The sequence below is a fragment of the Rhagoletis zephyria genome, unplaced genomic scaffold, assembly GCF_001687245.7.
Source record: "Rhagoletis zephyria isolate East Lansing unplaced genomic scaffold, Rhagoletis_zephyria_1.1 Rzeph_scaffold_00104, whole genome shotgun sequence".
Taxonomy (NCBI): domain Eukaryota; kingdom Metazoa; phylum Arthropoda; class Insecta; order Diptera; family Tephritidae; genus Rhagoletis; species Rhagoletis zephyria.
The window spans coordinates 176,185-193,391 of NW_016157188.1; the positions used below are offsets into that span (position 1 = coordinate 176,185).

The 17,207-nt window shown below is 38.0% G+C and overlaps 1 protein-coding gene across 5 annotated transcripts in view; it reads left to right on the forward strand.

Moving 5' to 3' along the window:
- The window catches only part of Pura (Puratrophin-1-like), a 254,730-nt gene that overhangs the window by 169,529 nt on the left and 67,994 nt on the right, over positions 1-17,207 (forward strand). For 4 of the 5 annotated variants that reach the window (XM_017633296.1, XM_017633318.1, XM_017633303.1 and 1 more), the window contains 2 exons: positions 7,673-8,273; positions 12,460-13,527. In XM_017633296.1, coding sequence (XP_017488785.1) covers positions 7,673-8,273; positions 12,460-13,527 — 1,669 coding nt within the window. The remainder of the gene's footprint in view (positions 1-7,672; positions 8,274-12,459; positions 13,528-17,207) is intronic. The other variant, XM_017633311.1, reaches the window with a different exon arrangement.

The following is a 17,207-nucleotide window of genomic DNA, read 5'->3' on the forward strand; positions in this document are numbered from 1 at the left end:
TGGTTTACACATGTTTTTACATGCTGCCACGCAACCCTGCCACTCGATCTGCCTTCATTAACTTTGTACTATAGTAATTCTACTTACCTAAGTTCTACTCGTATGCAATAAAATTCTGTACGATCATTACAAAATTTACATAGAACTTTTATGAGCCATTAAATGCTGATCCCAACTTGTTTTTACTTTTATTTTGAAATGTTGATTTTAGGTGTAGTAAGAACATAAATATGTATGTATGTAGGTAGGTGCGACTATTTTTGTATGTACATATTAGACCGCATGAAAAGCGAATATTCGTTAGTCTAGTAAAAGGGCTTTTACGTTACAATAATAGTAAGTCCTAGTTTGGATCTGGAAACCAATTCAAGAACCGGCGGATTTTATAAAACTATGTAAATTTGTTCAACTAAATTTATAGTAAATCGGAAACTGTTTGAATCCTATTTCTTGTGTTTATAATTCTTCTTATCCTAAACGGATTGGCCTCTTTTGACAAAATTTTCGCTTTTGGACAAGTAATGCGGACGAGTCGCTTTGCACCCGAAGGTTTTTTTTTTGGTTTGGTAACTCCGTGTCCATCTACGAAAATTTTAACCGCTCAGTCATCCTGGCCTGAATCTATCTTGACATCGCATGTCGGTCACCTGGCTGAATCATTATGGCTGAATCGGTTCAGATAACTTCTGTAACTGCTGCTGCTAAGAATGCTTGTGACATATATAGTTTTCTCTTCCTGAATGATAAATTATTCGTTGTGTACGAATTCCTACTTCCTTGTCTGTATTTTTCACATTTCGTCTGCTAACAATATCTCACAAGGTATCAAACCAATTACTACTGACGCGGTATGGTCCCAGATAGTCTTAAAGGTGCTTATGACGCTTGGTTTTCAAAGAATACATCCATCTATATGTACTACGGTAGACAATAGAAGAGATGCTTACTGCTTACAGGATCGCCATAAGATGGGAAAACGTAACCCTTGGCTCTCTATAGGACTTCCAAATTCAAATAAAAAGTACTCAGAATATATTGCGTGAGCCGCATTCTTTGAAACGATTGCTTAGCGGATATATACATATTTACGTAATTTTTTGGGTATTACAAATTGTGAGGTGGTGTAAGTGGTCAAATAACCTGCTTACTTTAGGCCACTTTGTATGCAGGTCACTCCTCTAATAGAATAACCAGCGAAACCGAGGTAACTCTGCCCTTTTTTTTAACCCAACAAGCAAATCTAGAGTTTAGGTTAAATAATTCCATTGGGATACCACTGGCGGCACACATTTATTTCCTAACTTCCTTTGGAAGTTGAATCGCCTAGTGGGCTTTATATTACAAAAAGTCGAGAGCTGAACAATCTAAAAAGTACTTGGTTGTACGTCCTTGCCAGCGCGGGACAGTAGCAGAGATGCTGTTCGATGCTCTCCACTTCTTCGTCGCCTAGGCAGCTACCACAAAATTCGGTGGATCTCTTTATCCCATAAGGCAGTGTTTGGTATTTACCCCGACATTTAATCTTAGATAGAAGCGGCTAAGCCGAGGGGCTACATTTTTCTGGTAGTCTTACAGGTGGATTCCACAGCCCTCCTACTGTGTACGTCCTCTACGAGTTCATCCCTTAGTCCGTTTTTTAGCAGGTTAGAGGTATGCTAACGTCTTGAGTATAATTTACTGCTGATATTTCGGTCCCTTTCAAAGCCAACTCGTCGGCCATTCAATTGCCGGGAAAGTCCCTGTATCCAGCGCCCCATACAACAGTCACAAAGCCTTGCAACGCCTGCAGATTGAGACAGGGTGGTCCAAAAATACATGCGGGGGAAAAAGTTTAAAATGTTAAGCTCGCACCCCCTAGGATTTTTCTAAATGAAAAACAGAATACCCGCAATTTTTTTTTTTGTTTTATAAAAAAATTATGTTTAGAACTGCCTCAAAGCAAAATACATGCTTTCGTAAAAATGGTATACAATTCTCGATAATCAATATTTTTTGATTAGAGAAGTCTGTTTCCCTTAAGGAGACTTTCAATAATTATAACCAATTGTTTTTTAACCATTATTAGTGAAAGTTCCCTTCCGAGTTCTAAATATAATTTTTTCCCATTTATACATTTTTTTCTTTGGATCACCTCAATGCACAACCAACAGTTTATTTAAACTAAACCCGTTCACATATGCGATGGACCACAAAAATTTAGTGTGCATACAAGGCTTTACTAGAGGAAGCCATATTCGAAATCAACAAGAGTTCATCCTGCAATTTCGTTTTCGAAACTGATCAAAAAATAAATTAGACAGATTCTGTAAAGGCGTAGCCAAAAATCGTTGTATAGTGGCTGCACGCCGGCTGTCTAGTGTTCAGTAGTTTTTTCTATACCCAGTTTATACCCATTTTCCGGCCTGGGGGTGTTTTAAGAGGTTATTTAGTCATAAAATATGTAGACTTAAAATTTATATATTTTAATCTTAATCTTAATCTTAAATTTAATCTGCATGTGAATCTTAATCTCAATTCAATTTTATTTATTTTACTATTAATCTTAGTCTTAATCTAAATTTTAATCTGCATCTGAATGTGAATCTTAATTTTAATCTCAATTCAATCTTAATCTTAGTCTGAATCTTAATCTTAGTCTGAATCTTAATCTTAGTCTGAATCTTAATCTTAGTCTTAATTCTAATCTTAATCTCAGTCTTAATATAAATCTTAATCTAAATCTCAATCTTAATCTTAATCTAAATCCGAATCTTAATCCCGATCTTAATCTTAATCTTAATTTTATCATAATCTTAATCTTAATCTTAACCTTAATTATAATTTTAATTCAATCTTGATCTTAATCTTAATTTTAATCTTAATATTAATGTTAATCTTTTAGCCTTAATAATAGCCTTAATCTTAATTTTAATCTGAATCTTAATCTTAGCCTTAGTCTCCTTCTTAGTCTTAACCTTATTATTAATCTAAATTTTAATCCCAATCTCAATCAGAATCTTAATCCAAGTCATAATCATAAAGTAAATCGTAGCCTTAATATTAATCTTGTTCTTAAACTCATTTGGGGCCCCACCATCGCCCCTCGCCCCGTTCGTTACATCGATGCTTGCCATTACTCCCAACAGAACGCAAGGAAGTTTCACTTCAAAAACCTTTTCTTCACAAATAATTGCAGAAAACACAAGAGTCAGCAGAAAATCGTTCATTTGTTATTACTATTTTTTAGTATTATAGCAAATACTGTGTGCCACAATCTACTACAATCACCCAGTCTCGCAAATTCATGTTAATGCGCACGCGTGTCTGAGATCTTTATTTCGAAATTCCAACAAATTTAAGAAAACCGTTTGAATAACCATTTTGTTAAGATTTTTGGTTGGCCAATACATACGCATATGTCTATATGACATATTTACATACGTACTTACATATGTATGTATGTAAGTACATAACCTGCTCTGGCTCATTTGAATAGACAAATCGGTATGCAACGAGAAGCTGCGAGGCAAATTATGACAAATACACGCGACATTAACCCAAATCACGGCAACAACTTCCAAACAGCGACATACAGACATACTCGTGCATGCAAATATATTTACATAAGTACTTATGTATGTATCTGAAAAGTGCGCGAACTCAAGCTGAGCAACATCAACTACAATAATTCAAGCAATGCTCATCTCAATAAAACAAGCTTTGGAAAAGAATCTAAGATGTAATTGAATATGTATGAGGGTGCATATGTACATATATACATTAGGGTGCATCACCAAAAAAAAAATTTTGGCTTTTCTACCGGAGTTGTAAAATGTATTATATTTCAAGACTTATGCCAAAATATTAAAAAAAATACTAAGATTTACGTGAGCTGGACCGATTTGAAAATAACTCCAAAAATTTCATTATTCTGATTTGGTTGATAAAATTTTTAAACAGTTTTATGAAAGACCTTTTAAGCTTAAACTCCCCTATCTGTGTTGATTTTTTGAACAAAAAAAAACCATTTAACTAAATTTATTTATAAACAATTTTTCCAAGATACATATTTTGGCGGAAGCCTTGAAATATAAAAGCTCAATGTTTCCTTTGGAAAAATATTATCTACCGATTTTTTTTTTGTATGGAATGTGGTGCACCCTAATGTACGTATGCATATAAATAAATTTCTCAAGAGTGCTAAGCTTATTTAAATACATACATACATACTATATGTGTAAACATATGTATTTTCGCAACATTTTTTGCGACTATCGCAAAGATATTCGCAATTGTGACACGACAACAACAACAATAACAACTGAAAATAAAACTACAAAGTCAAAGTGGTATGTCAGAAGCAGCAAAATTACACGCGATGCTACTATCTACAACAATAAGAACAAACACCGCAAATGCGTAGGTTGATCTGAAGAAGCGCGCTACGCCTGCAACCACACCGCTCAGCTGGCAATTGGTGGCATGCGGCTGGCGGCTGGCTGGTGTCGCCGTCCCTGTCGAGTGCGAATGTCGTTCGTTGCCTGTGTTGTGTTGTCAGCAATGACAGACAAAGCAACTATGTAGTTGCTGATAATTCTGACCACATGCAGCGTCATTTCAATTAAATGGCGAGCGTGTTGTAAGCTCCGACAAGCGGCTTACCTCGTGCGCACCTTCGACGTTGCCGTTCATTGCTGCGGGTTCTGTTCTGCGTCTAGAATTTATTTTCATTTACAATATTTATGTATGCTATTTGTGGCACAAATGAGCGATAATAAATAAATGATTGTGCCGATTGCTGCAGCAACAACAACAGCAGCAACATGAATGCCTTTCAGCTGTGGAGTACGAGCGAATGCAATTTTTTTTGTTTGTTTGTTTTTTTTTGCTCAAAGAAAATCGAAAATGAATAAATATAAAAGAATATTTTCTGTGTCAGGGTTCAGTTGTAAATTATGCTGGCTGTAAATGCGTAGATACTTGTAACATATTTTTTAATGGATTGCAACAATAATAGTAGCACAAATGCATTACTCTGTCGTTCCCTGTAGGAAAATTCACTAAATATGTATGCACTGGAGCCCTTCAAATAAGAGTGCATGACTGATTAATTTAAATTTCTACTTTTTTTGATAACAAGTTCTTCAAAGTACATATGTATGTATGTATATTAGGGTGATCCAAAATGTATTTTTCAGCCAACCCCCAAAACTAAATAATACCGAAAATAAGGAAACTCGTATTTTTTTATTTTGAAATCGCTTTTGTAGTTTTCCTTTTGTTTCATATGGGGAAAATAAATTTTTTCCTAGAACTGCTATAACATGGTTAAACAAAAATATTTTTTGATCGAATGAAAATATTTCCCTTTAGAAATCTTCAAGCAGAAAAATTATGTGGCTAATTTAACTTTAAAGTTTTTCTAAATGCTTCTTCATAACCGTTAATCTCATCTCTTATATACAAAAATTACTTCATAAACACATAACGCGCGTTCTTAAAACAGAGTTTGTGAATTTCTGGAGTTAAAATTCCATCATAATTCCATTTTTGCAAGATATCTGAAGGGAAATAATTTTGATCAAAAAATATTTATTTTTTTATATTTATAGCAATTCTACGAAAAAAATCTATTTAAAAGATTTAAAACGCCCATAAAAATGCAGTCTCCACCATAACGGATAAAAATTATCGAAAAAAATTCTAAATACCGACTATTTTTGGTCGATAAATAAAAATCCAAATTTAAAAACTATTCTTAACCGGAAAAATTAAACTCCAAATTTGAAAACTATTCTTGACCGGAAGAATAAAAATAAAAAATAAGGATTTGGCAATGATCTAAAAATAAAAACTTTTATATTAAACTTATTTTCTGTCTCTCATAAAACGTTACTGGGACGGTGTTTCCGGAGAGGACCGCGAATAAATTGTCTCTACCCAGCCAAAAGCTTTCGTTTCGGCGATACGCCTCTGTGTTGATCGATGGACTCCATTTGTCCTTGTTCTATATAGATTCACAGCCATTGCTGAAGCATGGGTTCATGAATGCACCCTTAAAAGCAATGAAAAGTCAGTTGTTAGAAGCCGGCTCAATTAATTTAAAGAAGGTCAGCGTTTTGCTGTCGGTTGAGAATGTTATTGCGACTTTGTTTTGGATGCACATGGCTACATCAACGAAGGTTTAATCGTTTGGGGTAATCTTCGATGCCTTTTTCACAAAATTCTGGCACTAAGTCTCTCAACTGCTTTATAGTTGTGAAATAGTCTCATAAAAAGATATCCGAAAGAAGTAGAATCGCATGATCCTGGGATTCAAGCCACTCTGCCGAAGCCGAAATCATTCAACCTGGAAATTTCTCGCGCATTAGAACCATAAGTGTGTGGGATGTATCCCCGTCTATTTCAGCTACATCAAAATTAAGATTTCAGGCAGAAACATCATAGATTATGACGGCAAAGCGCTGATAATTGAGAAAGCTACGGCGACTTTTTTCCTCTTTTTCCCACATTGCACACCAAACAGTCACTTTTTACGGTTGCATTATCTCTCAGCGTTCACTTGCGGCTGCTAACCATACCAATTTTGGTAATTTTCCTTATTAACCACCATCCAGCAACCGAGCGTAAAATGAGCTTCACTAATATAGAAATTTTTTTTTATGTTCGAAAGCACAGCCACTGAAAATTTATAATTTTTCAATAACTTCAAAAAAGGAGGAGGTTATCAATTCGTCGGAATATTTTTTGTATGCATAACTTTGGACCACATTAACTGATTTCTATATTTTTTTTTTTTTTTTTAAGGAAAGGTGGTCCCATACTAATTTGGTGTAGATCCGATCATTGCATCCTGAAGAAACTAACGGTAGTTTTAAATTTGTATATGAGAATTGTGGTCGGTTTTGCTTAAAAAATAGTTGTTGTACTAATTGTTATATTAATTTAATAATTTTAACATTGTGTTCGTTGTCCGTAAATCGTTTCATATTATGAAGTAGCAAACATTTAACTGAAGAAATAGTAGTTTGGATGACTGTTGATTTTCAGCAAATATAACATTGCAGGACTTTATTTTTCCAAAAAAATTTGGATAAAGTTATGCAGCTGTTCCGAAATATCTTTTTGTTTGTGGTAGATAAGATAGTATGTACTTGTCAAATTGTCGTCGTAGTTTAAAAGAACCTAAAATCCCCATATGCAAATCACTAAGTCACCAAAGCTTGAGAATTGGTAAGAATTGGTCTTATCATATATAATAAATATATAAAATTTAAATGAGATTGAGCTCACACTAAATCTATCTAGGCACACTTTTCCTACTGGGGTTATTGCCACTGCATGCGTTTGCAATTTTATTTTATTTTATTTTTCATATGAATGCATTGATTGCCATTCACGCATTTTTCATCACAACTCGGCTAATGTTCGATCATTTATCTGGCTTGCGGGACACTTTGCAAGATACGCCCGACACGCAAAGATATATAATTTTGATTTGCTGCAGCCGCTAACACAAAATCTTAAATACTATCAACGAGTTTTTCAACATTTGTCTACGCCGATTTTTCTGATTTATGTACTTCTTATTTTACTTTTAATGGTCTGTCACGCATTTGACTCATTTCATTAATGCTTTTCGGTTCTTTAATTTGTGTGTTTTTTTTTGTATTCGTTTCATTTTCAATTGCAGAATTTCAACTGTGAATGCTAATGACCGTACCACACTCCATCAACAACAGCAACCTTCAATGCAACTGCAACAGCCACAACAGAACCACCAACATCAGTCACAACAACCGCAACAATCGTCCATCAGCCGTCTATCGACACCGAAAACGGTCAAAGAGGTAGCGACGTCAGCCGCACAGCCAGCTGCTGCTGGCACAACTACAACTACAACTACAACTATGCCAGTCACCTCAAATGTCACAACAGCCACAGCCGTTAAATCACCCGCCCATGCGAATGCTACCACTATAGACAACACCAACACCAACACCAACACCAACAGCAACAGCAACAGTGGCAGCAATGCTGCAACACCAACGTTCACCATTCTAATTGCCATCGAAAAGCCAAGCCAAATGTGCGTAATCGACTTAATTTACCAAAGTCTGCGTCTCCTGACAAGGCAAATTGCGTATTGCGAAATTCTTGCCGTTTGCCTCGAACGCAACTTATTACAACAACAACAGCAATTGCAGCAGCAACCAAATGCCACAACATTCAACAACAATGTAGCTATCAGCATGGTTGGCAATGGTGAGAACAACAACGAAAGTTGCATTAAGGTAAGTTGCGCCCACACTTTTGAGAGAAAAAAATTAAAGATAAAAAAAAATACATTGGACTGCCGTTACACTGCACAAAACGGTGCTGCTGAAATCATAGCATTGGTTAGGTTAGGTAGAAGGGCTGCCTCCGTAGGTGGAGATACACTTAGACAATTATGAGGGTGGGAAGGAGCCGAACGTCGAGACCTAAGACTTCTTATAGGCAAAAAAGCTCCGAGCTCACCACGAAGCTTCTCAAGCCACGTATATCCATTCCCATTATACCATTCAGTGCTGTAGAAAAAGTGCGCCCAAGCTGATTGAATCTTGGGCTTAAAAATTCAGGGTACCCGAGTAGCACTTTTGAGATGAATCCACTTCCTCATTCTCTAAGCAGCTGCTGCAGTAAAGGGCAATGACCAGTCAGACCTCCCAGCAATAGCCTGAAGTGTGACTTTTTAAGTCCTAACTGCTCCCCCGCTTCCGGTCTACACGTGTCTGGAAAACTTTATCCACCTTGCATTCCAAGGTATTCACCCTGCGCCCGCTGAGCTGACCAAACGTCCATCTGTCCAGAAGTAGACCACAAGTGGTCAGAGGGGCACCTAGACTAACTCTATCCTCAAGGATTCCTTTCTTGCCAGCTCATCGTCTATGCAGTTTCCAATGTTTTCTTTGTAACCCGAAACCCAAATAATCTTAACAGCATAATAATCCGATGCGGTCGATAAGTAAGTCAAACAATCCTTCACCGTTCTCGAGCGAACCATGAAAGAGCCAAGAGCTCTGACGGCTGCTTGACTGCCGGAAAAGATGCATATGTACTACCTACCTTTAAAGGTATCATACTGGAGAGCAACCAATCCGAAGCCTCTTTTATTGCGGCTACCTGTTCCTGGGAAATGGCTGCAGTGATCCGGTCGCGTAAATTTCAGGATGATGGAGATTGCTTCGCAGAAGACACCTCCAACAAGTTTTCCCTTTAGTTTCGATCCATCGGTAAAAAATTTAACCAGGTCGCGTTTCCGCCGTTCCTCTCTCGTTGGAATATGGGTGGTGAAAAATCCATTCGGTCCACAGAACTGGAGTGCGGTGAACTCGAAACTTTTTAAAATACTGGAGTTCCCATGGCTCAAGAGGGGAACTTAAAGCGCACTTCACTAAGCCGTACTACGATGCGCGTAGCGGCAGCATTTGGCATAGTATTTAGCGCCAGAGCAGGAGTGGTTCGAAGTGTCCCACTGATCCCAATTTAGGCAGCTGTTGGCACTACTTCCAGCTGCTAGACGATGAAGGCGTTTTTAGCATGTTCCACTAGACGAGTGCCCCGTATAGTAAAATTTGGTTAATTATGGTTTCATAAAGCCAATGGACCACCTTCGGCGAGAAACTCCAAAGCTTTGCTGTCCAGAGCTGGGCGAGATAAGAGCCGGAGATGCTCAATAGCAACGACACAAAGCTCTGCTGTTCATTTTACTGAGAACTTAAATGCATTTTGAGAAGGAGGTGGGCCACTGCCTTTTTAATGCTGACACTAGCCGGCATCCAGATCATCGCAACAGCATATCTATGAGCAGAAGCCTCAACGTACTCTCTGCATTTTTTTTTTATTGTGCTGGAGGTGATACTTGTAGAGCCAATTGCCTCAATCGCCGCCTGTCTATTCGATTCGGTGATGGTTCCAATTAGTTTTCATTCGGAAACTACTTTACACGTCCCTCTAATAGTAAAGACTTTAGGCTGAAAACACTGACTAGCCCTTGCAGTTGTATAGGACTTTTCTATTTGGAAGGTAGTTGGAAAAAACTTCGCATTTGCGCCACAATCCCTTGTGAGATGTCCGTAAAATAAAACTCCAAAGCAAAGCAGTATTCTTTTACTTTTTCCTTGAAGCAAACATTGTGTTGAATTTTTTTTTCGAAGAAAAGCAAAGGACATATGTAGTTAGATTTTTCGCAAATGCTTGAATCGTTCATAGAGTACAGAAAGTCCATACGTACGGTCTTTCCACAGATGTAATTCATTCAATCACGGAGAACTTTGTGAAGTTCTCACCTTCTTAGGGAAATTACGGGAGTTATTCAAGACCTCCGTTGAACATGATCTTTATCGCCTAGTCGTATTAGTTTCGCCGCGCCACCAAATGCAGACAGCGCAACAAAAGGAAGGTGCCTCTTTTTTTGGCGTAGAAAGCAGTTTTAAACTCGTCAAAGAGATGGGGTACATAAGTCGTTCTTAACTCCATCCAATTTTTCCAAGATTTGGCGTGTGGTGAAAAGTAAGGCAATAGTAGGTTAGGATAAGTTAAGGTGAACTGAAGCCAGCAGAAAAGAGATCCACACCGTTATCGTTTGAGGAAGTCGTTTCGTTCTTGTCTGCTCTCCTAGGTCCGCAAGATAGTCTGATAAGTAATAGTAAAATGGTTTATTTCCCGTCCTCGCTAGATCAGGGCAGATACAGAGACAGAGGTAGTGCTCTATGATTTCAATTTCTTTGCTTATCACGGCAGTTGCGATGAAAGATATTAATCGGCAGGCCCATTCTACTAACATTCCTTCGCATTAAACAATGGCCGGTTATAAGTCCGGTCGCTTGCCGAAGTTGAAGACCTTATAGTCCAATGATTTAAAAATTATTATTTCTTGTTGTTGTTTCTGTCCACTATTTTTTATTTATCTGTTACATAAGATTGATTTAGGCCAGGATTAGCAGGTATGCCATACTTTTTGTCTCCAAGGCCAGGCGCCCATACAATAGGGGTGGCAATTTGAGCAGCTAGCTTCTAAACGACTTGTCAGCATTCTTTCGCTACTATAAACGAGGCTGTACGGAGAGTACGGTGACCTGATAACTGCTTGGCCAATAGACTAGAAAATTATTGAAAACAGGTTAAATTAATGAGCCGATAGGACAGAACGCAACACTTTTATAGCTACGATCTATGTTTAGCAAACGCTGCTGTAGTCTGGCAGTCTAAAGCAAAGACTACATGAATGGTCTTTCGGGTGTATCCACTTTCAACTTTCAAAATTATTTTGAGCCATTCGTGTAAGCGGATGTGGGGTTATATTGTATACACAAAAATACGGAATCGTCTTAGCAATTGTTCTTAGAAGGAATACGATTTGAGAACTTGTTTCTTAGAAAATTTAGGTAATTGGTTCAAATGGACAGTAGTTTTTAGCATTTCAGACATCATGCTCGGCAAGACCTTGTAAGCTTATGAAGCTCCGTTGTGCTCAACAGGCGGCTTGGGGTCATCTTCTCATCTTTAGTGCCATTTAAGAGGGTATATAAGTTTTCCCTCTACTACTTAAATTTAAAGACTGGCGATCTTTCTCGAGAACACATTTCTCTTGCCAAAAATGGACTTCAATAGGCTTACTCACAAGTTTCCTTTCATTTTTTTCAAGTGCATTTCTCAGCGGCACCTCTGAGCTGACTGCCAATACCCGCATTACCGCGTATAAGTATATTTTCCAAAGAATGACATAAAACTTATTAAATAATACAAATGAACATTGCAGCAATCGGCATTAAAAGCGCCAAAAGTTCCCAAAAATAAATCAATTGTGAACTGCTGAACTTTCGGTGTCTACTTTCGGGGCCAGGGCATGTCAAAAAAAAACAGTAAAAAAAAGTTGGAAAATTGTAGGTTGTCGTAACATAAAACGAGGTAAATGTCTTGATGTCGATTCGTTAACAATTAAATGAGTAGCAATGAGTAGCAAATAACAAGGTTTTGAAAGCACAATAACAACAATTGCAATGGCAAATAGAGGAAATCAAAGCAAAATATACAAAAATAGGCAATGTAGGCTAACAGAGTAGGACCAGACGGCGGCGAGAGGGTGGAATGAGTCGCAAGAAGAAAACAAAAACCTGGCAAACAAATCATCAACATCTGAGCACGCGGTTAACGCCCCGACATAACACCCAATTAACCCGATTTTTAACAAGAACCAACACAACAACAACAACAACAATTGCAATGACAGCAACGCTTACCAAAGTAAACAGAAATAGAAAGACATGACCAAGACAATCGAACAGACAAACAAACGGACCACTGGACGTTCCACAAGTGATTGAACGTGCAAATGCCAACAACAACAACAACGACAAGAACAACAACTATAGCAATACAAACAAACCATACACGTTTCTTTGATTTCTTTCTCTCGCTTTGTTTTCCCTCGAATAGGAGCAGCAACCGCAATCAGTACAAAAACAACAACACCAACAGCCGCAACAACACCCGTTGAAATTCATTAGCGTCAATGAAGTCACGACAAGTGTTGCACCATCGCAAATACCGTACGGCAAATTGCAAGGTTTGCATCATCACGACGCGCGGAAGTGGCGCGAATTCTTCGTCGCACTCGAACCCTTCCAACGGCAATGCGCAACGGCGGGCCAACGGCTAGTGGCCGCCATGAGTGACATACGCTCCGCCGACCTGCAAGGGTTGCCCACACGACGTCAATTGTACGCGCAACATCGGGCGTTGAGTCGCGCGCTCATGGATTCTGAATTGCATAATTTGCGCAAGCGCGGTGCATTGCAATTGGCACGGCTGCAGGAGCTGGCCAAATGTTTTGCTGCAACAGTAACGCCACCGCCATCGCCACCGCCGTCGACCGCAATGACAACTAACTGTGGTGAAAATAGTCATAATCATAATGGCAGCATCAACTTGAATGGCAACAGTAGCCACAACAACAACAACAACAGCAACCGTTATTACTACAGTAGCAGCAGCAGCAGTAATGGCTGCAACAACAATCGAAACAGCGGCAGCGGCAACAAACTGTTGTCGACCATTTCATCCATCAGCCACCTGGGATTTGGTGGCAGTTATAGCTTTAGCATGTCGCAACAACAACAACAACACTCACAACAGCAGCAGCAGCACCAACAACACAGCCAAATTAGCCAGTCACAAAATCGCCCCGCTGTGTCAAAGTACAGCACAATGACGTCATATGATGGCATCAACAACAATAGTTCAGCAACAGTAGCAGCAGCCATCGTCACAACGGTAGCTAATAATGCAGTAGGAGGAGGAAGAGCAGCTGCAGCAGCAGGAGATTGCACCAGCAGTAGCTGCAGCGTCGGCAACATGGATGTTGCAATTAGACTACACAAGGTGACATTACTATTCAATGAGGTCGATCGCGCGGCCAAGCGTCTGGAGCAGCTCACGGAGCAACGTCGTGAGCGATTGCGTGAGTTGACGCGTCAGCGCGCGCTGGAGGATGAAATAAACGAGGTAAGTGACTGATAAAAGTTCGAGTGCTACTACATACTTAATGGGTGAAAGTGACTCTTTGTTTTGATGGATAATTGGCTTTTCCTGTGATGTAAGCTAAATACGTAGTATATACATATGTATGTATATATGCTTATGTATAAGTAATGTCTACATGTTGCCCGTAATGGCATAAATTCGATTGCAGAACATTTACGATCCTAGCTGTACTATATAGAGGAGTTAAAAAAATTACCAAGCGGGTCTACTAATCACTATACTATCGAGATACTAAACAGTAGTATGAATAGCATAAAAATGAAATAATCAATTAACTAATCATATGATTAATCGCAAGCCAAAGAAATTAATTGCAGATATAGAGAAATAATCGTTTAATCGAAAAATTCTTTTCCATAAAAAAAAATTCTAATTATCTTGTTAATTAGCCTTCAATAAAATAAAGCGAGTATTTTTAGCGGCGATAATTATTTAATTTGATTGATGAAACACAAAACTACGATAAATTAAATCGTAAATTGGACAAAAAAAAATCGATTAATTTAATCAAATGCTTAATTGCTGCCATACTACAATACCTATACTATCGACTTATTTTTCTGGTTTAATTTTAAGCGAATTATAAAATACTAGGCGGCCACGGATGTGAGAGGCTTCGCCACGCGCTGAATGTATGCATATATATGTACATTTACGTATTTGGAGAAAGAAATCATATGTCATCATGTACTTCGTTTATTATACACCGTAAAAAATTTTATCTAAATCCGTTCAGTAGCGTGGCAAAAATATCTCGCCTTTTTTTTTACTATGTATAGAAGATATTAATTTTAAATAGATGGCAACCCTACTCAAAAAAAATTAAAGTTTTTGTGCATGCGAAGGCCATGCACTTTCATTTGGTATCTCATTTTGTTATCCAACGAACGGTGAAGATCTTATAGATTTTAAATAGGTGGCAACACTACTCAGCAAAATAATACATTATTACACATCTAGAGCCTAAGTCTTTTCATTTGACAGTGACGGTGCAGAACTGACGCCTACGCTTAATAGGACTGAAAATAGTAGTTTTCTTAACAGATGGCAACCCTATTAAAAAATAAGTCCTTAGTGATTTTCTAGCGAACAATAGCTTTCATTTGGCATCTCAGTTTTTGTAATCCAACAAAGGGTGCGGATCGATACAAAATAAAACCCCCCGTAAAAATTCGTTCAGTAGTTTCCGAGATTACCGCGAACAAAGAATCTCGTACAGGATTCGAAAATGTTCACGACAAATCCGACTTCTCTCAGTCACATCAGATCCCATCAGGCAGTGCTCGGTGATTACTCCGTCTACTAACCTGAGAGAAGAACGATACTGAGTACTGCAAAGTACCAAAATGAATACTCCAAAGTACTCAGTACTGACAAGAAAACTCGAAAGTACTCAGTGCCCAAAAATACTCTGTTCCAATCATCACCTTGATGCATAAACTCAGGATCGATTCAAAGTCCTCAGTATTAGGTGTCGAATAGATACTTAAAAGTACTAAGTTCTATTTACATTTACCGGTATTGTACTCAATTTCTTCTTATTATTATTTGGCACTGCAACCGTTTATCGGTTTGGGTCGAGACCAAAAAACTTCCACAGTTGCCTCTTTCCTTTGCAGATTTGCGCCAGTTGTTCATCCCAAGTGCGGACAGGTCTTTCTGCACTTGGTCCGCATCCGAATTGACTTCGGATATTTCCACCCCGCGAATGTATCTGCGTCCAGTGACCCATACAACAGTCAAAGAGCTTTTTGATGCCAGCAAGTTGAGAATCCTTCTGCCCTCGTATGGCTTTAGATGTTGTTACGTTAGATTTTAGAGATTTAATAGCCGCCTGGTTGTCAGAGTCCTGAAGTGGTAGAGGTTATGAGCTTCCAAGCCACCTCCATTATGGCATTTAGCTCTGCTTTAATAACGCTACAATGGTGCGGTACTGAGCTTTAGCACAAATTCACCAGAGTAAATGCCGCTATCCATTAGTTCGTTAAGCTTGCAAGCATCTGTGAATATATAGCCACCGACCCTAAGTCTTATTCTATGGCACCTTTCCATTTGTTTCTCACTGAGGTTCTTATGGAGAAATTATTTTCTAAACAGAGTAGAGTAGTGGTATAATCTAGCTGTCGTAGGTTAGAAGGTAGAGTGTCAAGGACATTTGCGTGTCCGAAGCTGAGGTCTTTACACGGCTGGATTGCATTTAACCTAAATTTGGCATAGAGATCTACCGATGGTGGCTAAATCTCTCGTGATTGTAAGCCGTCCTCTGTACCCTTGGCTATGGAGTTGGTGTCAACTTGCTCATACGAAGGCCGGCTTGTGATGGAGGCATACATTTTTAATGGAAATTTTTCACTTTGTTTATACTTTCAATTTATGGATTAAAATAGGTGACGTACTAATTCTTCGTACTCGTAATTCGTAATGGTTTATCGCTTCAAGTATTTCTTAAACAATTTTTTTTCACTATTCATAGTCATATCCCAAATTGGTCAGCAGACATACCCAGCAATAATACAGGCAAATACCATTTACAAAAAAAGTCCATAGGCAACCCAATTTGTCATTTTAATAAATTTAATAAATGATGCACACTAAAAGTCATATATTTCCATACAAAAAAACGCGCCTGTGTAATTGAAAGCTTAAAAAAATATTGCACAAACCTCTGTAATCTTCAAAGTAAATATGACATATACATGTGTACTATTGTAAAATGCATTGTAATTGTTGCTTGTTTTTTTTTGTACTAAAGAGTACACGTAAGTTGAGACACGTTCCTCTTTCTCACCAAATCGGCTTTGTCAGTCGCCGCGTTTTTGTCACTTGACACTCTTTGACTTTTCAACTCTTGTCCATTAGTGATTACCTGTGGACATACATACATACATACATACACCTACCTAGCTACGTTTTTATGTATGTATGTATGTACAAACCTATTTACTATTTATAACTTTGATGCCATTGTGTATCTGCTGTTGTGTTTTGGTCGTGGTGATGGTGTTGTAGATGATGTTTCGGTTTCGGTTCAACGTTGCAAAACGAAGTGGTAACAGAGTGCCTTAAGCAAATATGCGGTGCACGACTTATCAATTTGTTAGCCATGAGTTTGCCTTTCTCGAAGTCAAAATACAAAGATAACGGTGATGCATAAATATCTGTGTACAAATATACGCATACAAATGTATGTATGTATGTATGTATGTACATACAAACACACTCCCAAGCCCTCAAGCAACGATATGGCGATTATGAAATTGCATCTTCGATTAATCAAAAAGTTTTCGAAGGAAGATAGTTGATATATGTATGTAATTTCATGTACTAATGAAGGTGTTGTGAAAATGTCGCCGGCGGCAAAGTTCATTGAACTGCGGTGATAAATGGAAAATAACACGATTTAATTTTGAACCAGGCATACATATGCGCATGACCTATAAAATGTTGGCAAAAAAAAATTTGCGTAAATTAGAAATATTTGTTTAATCTAATTTCTGTCTTACAACTAATTCGTATGTATTTATGTATGTCTGTATATACATATATACGTAAGTACCATATTTAAGTTTTCATGTAGCATCCGTTTTGTCCCGCCGCGCATGCTTCATGCGGAAATTGTTTTTGTTTTTTTTTTCTCGTAT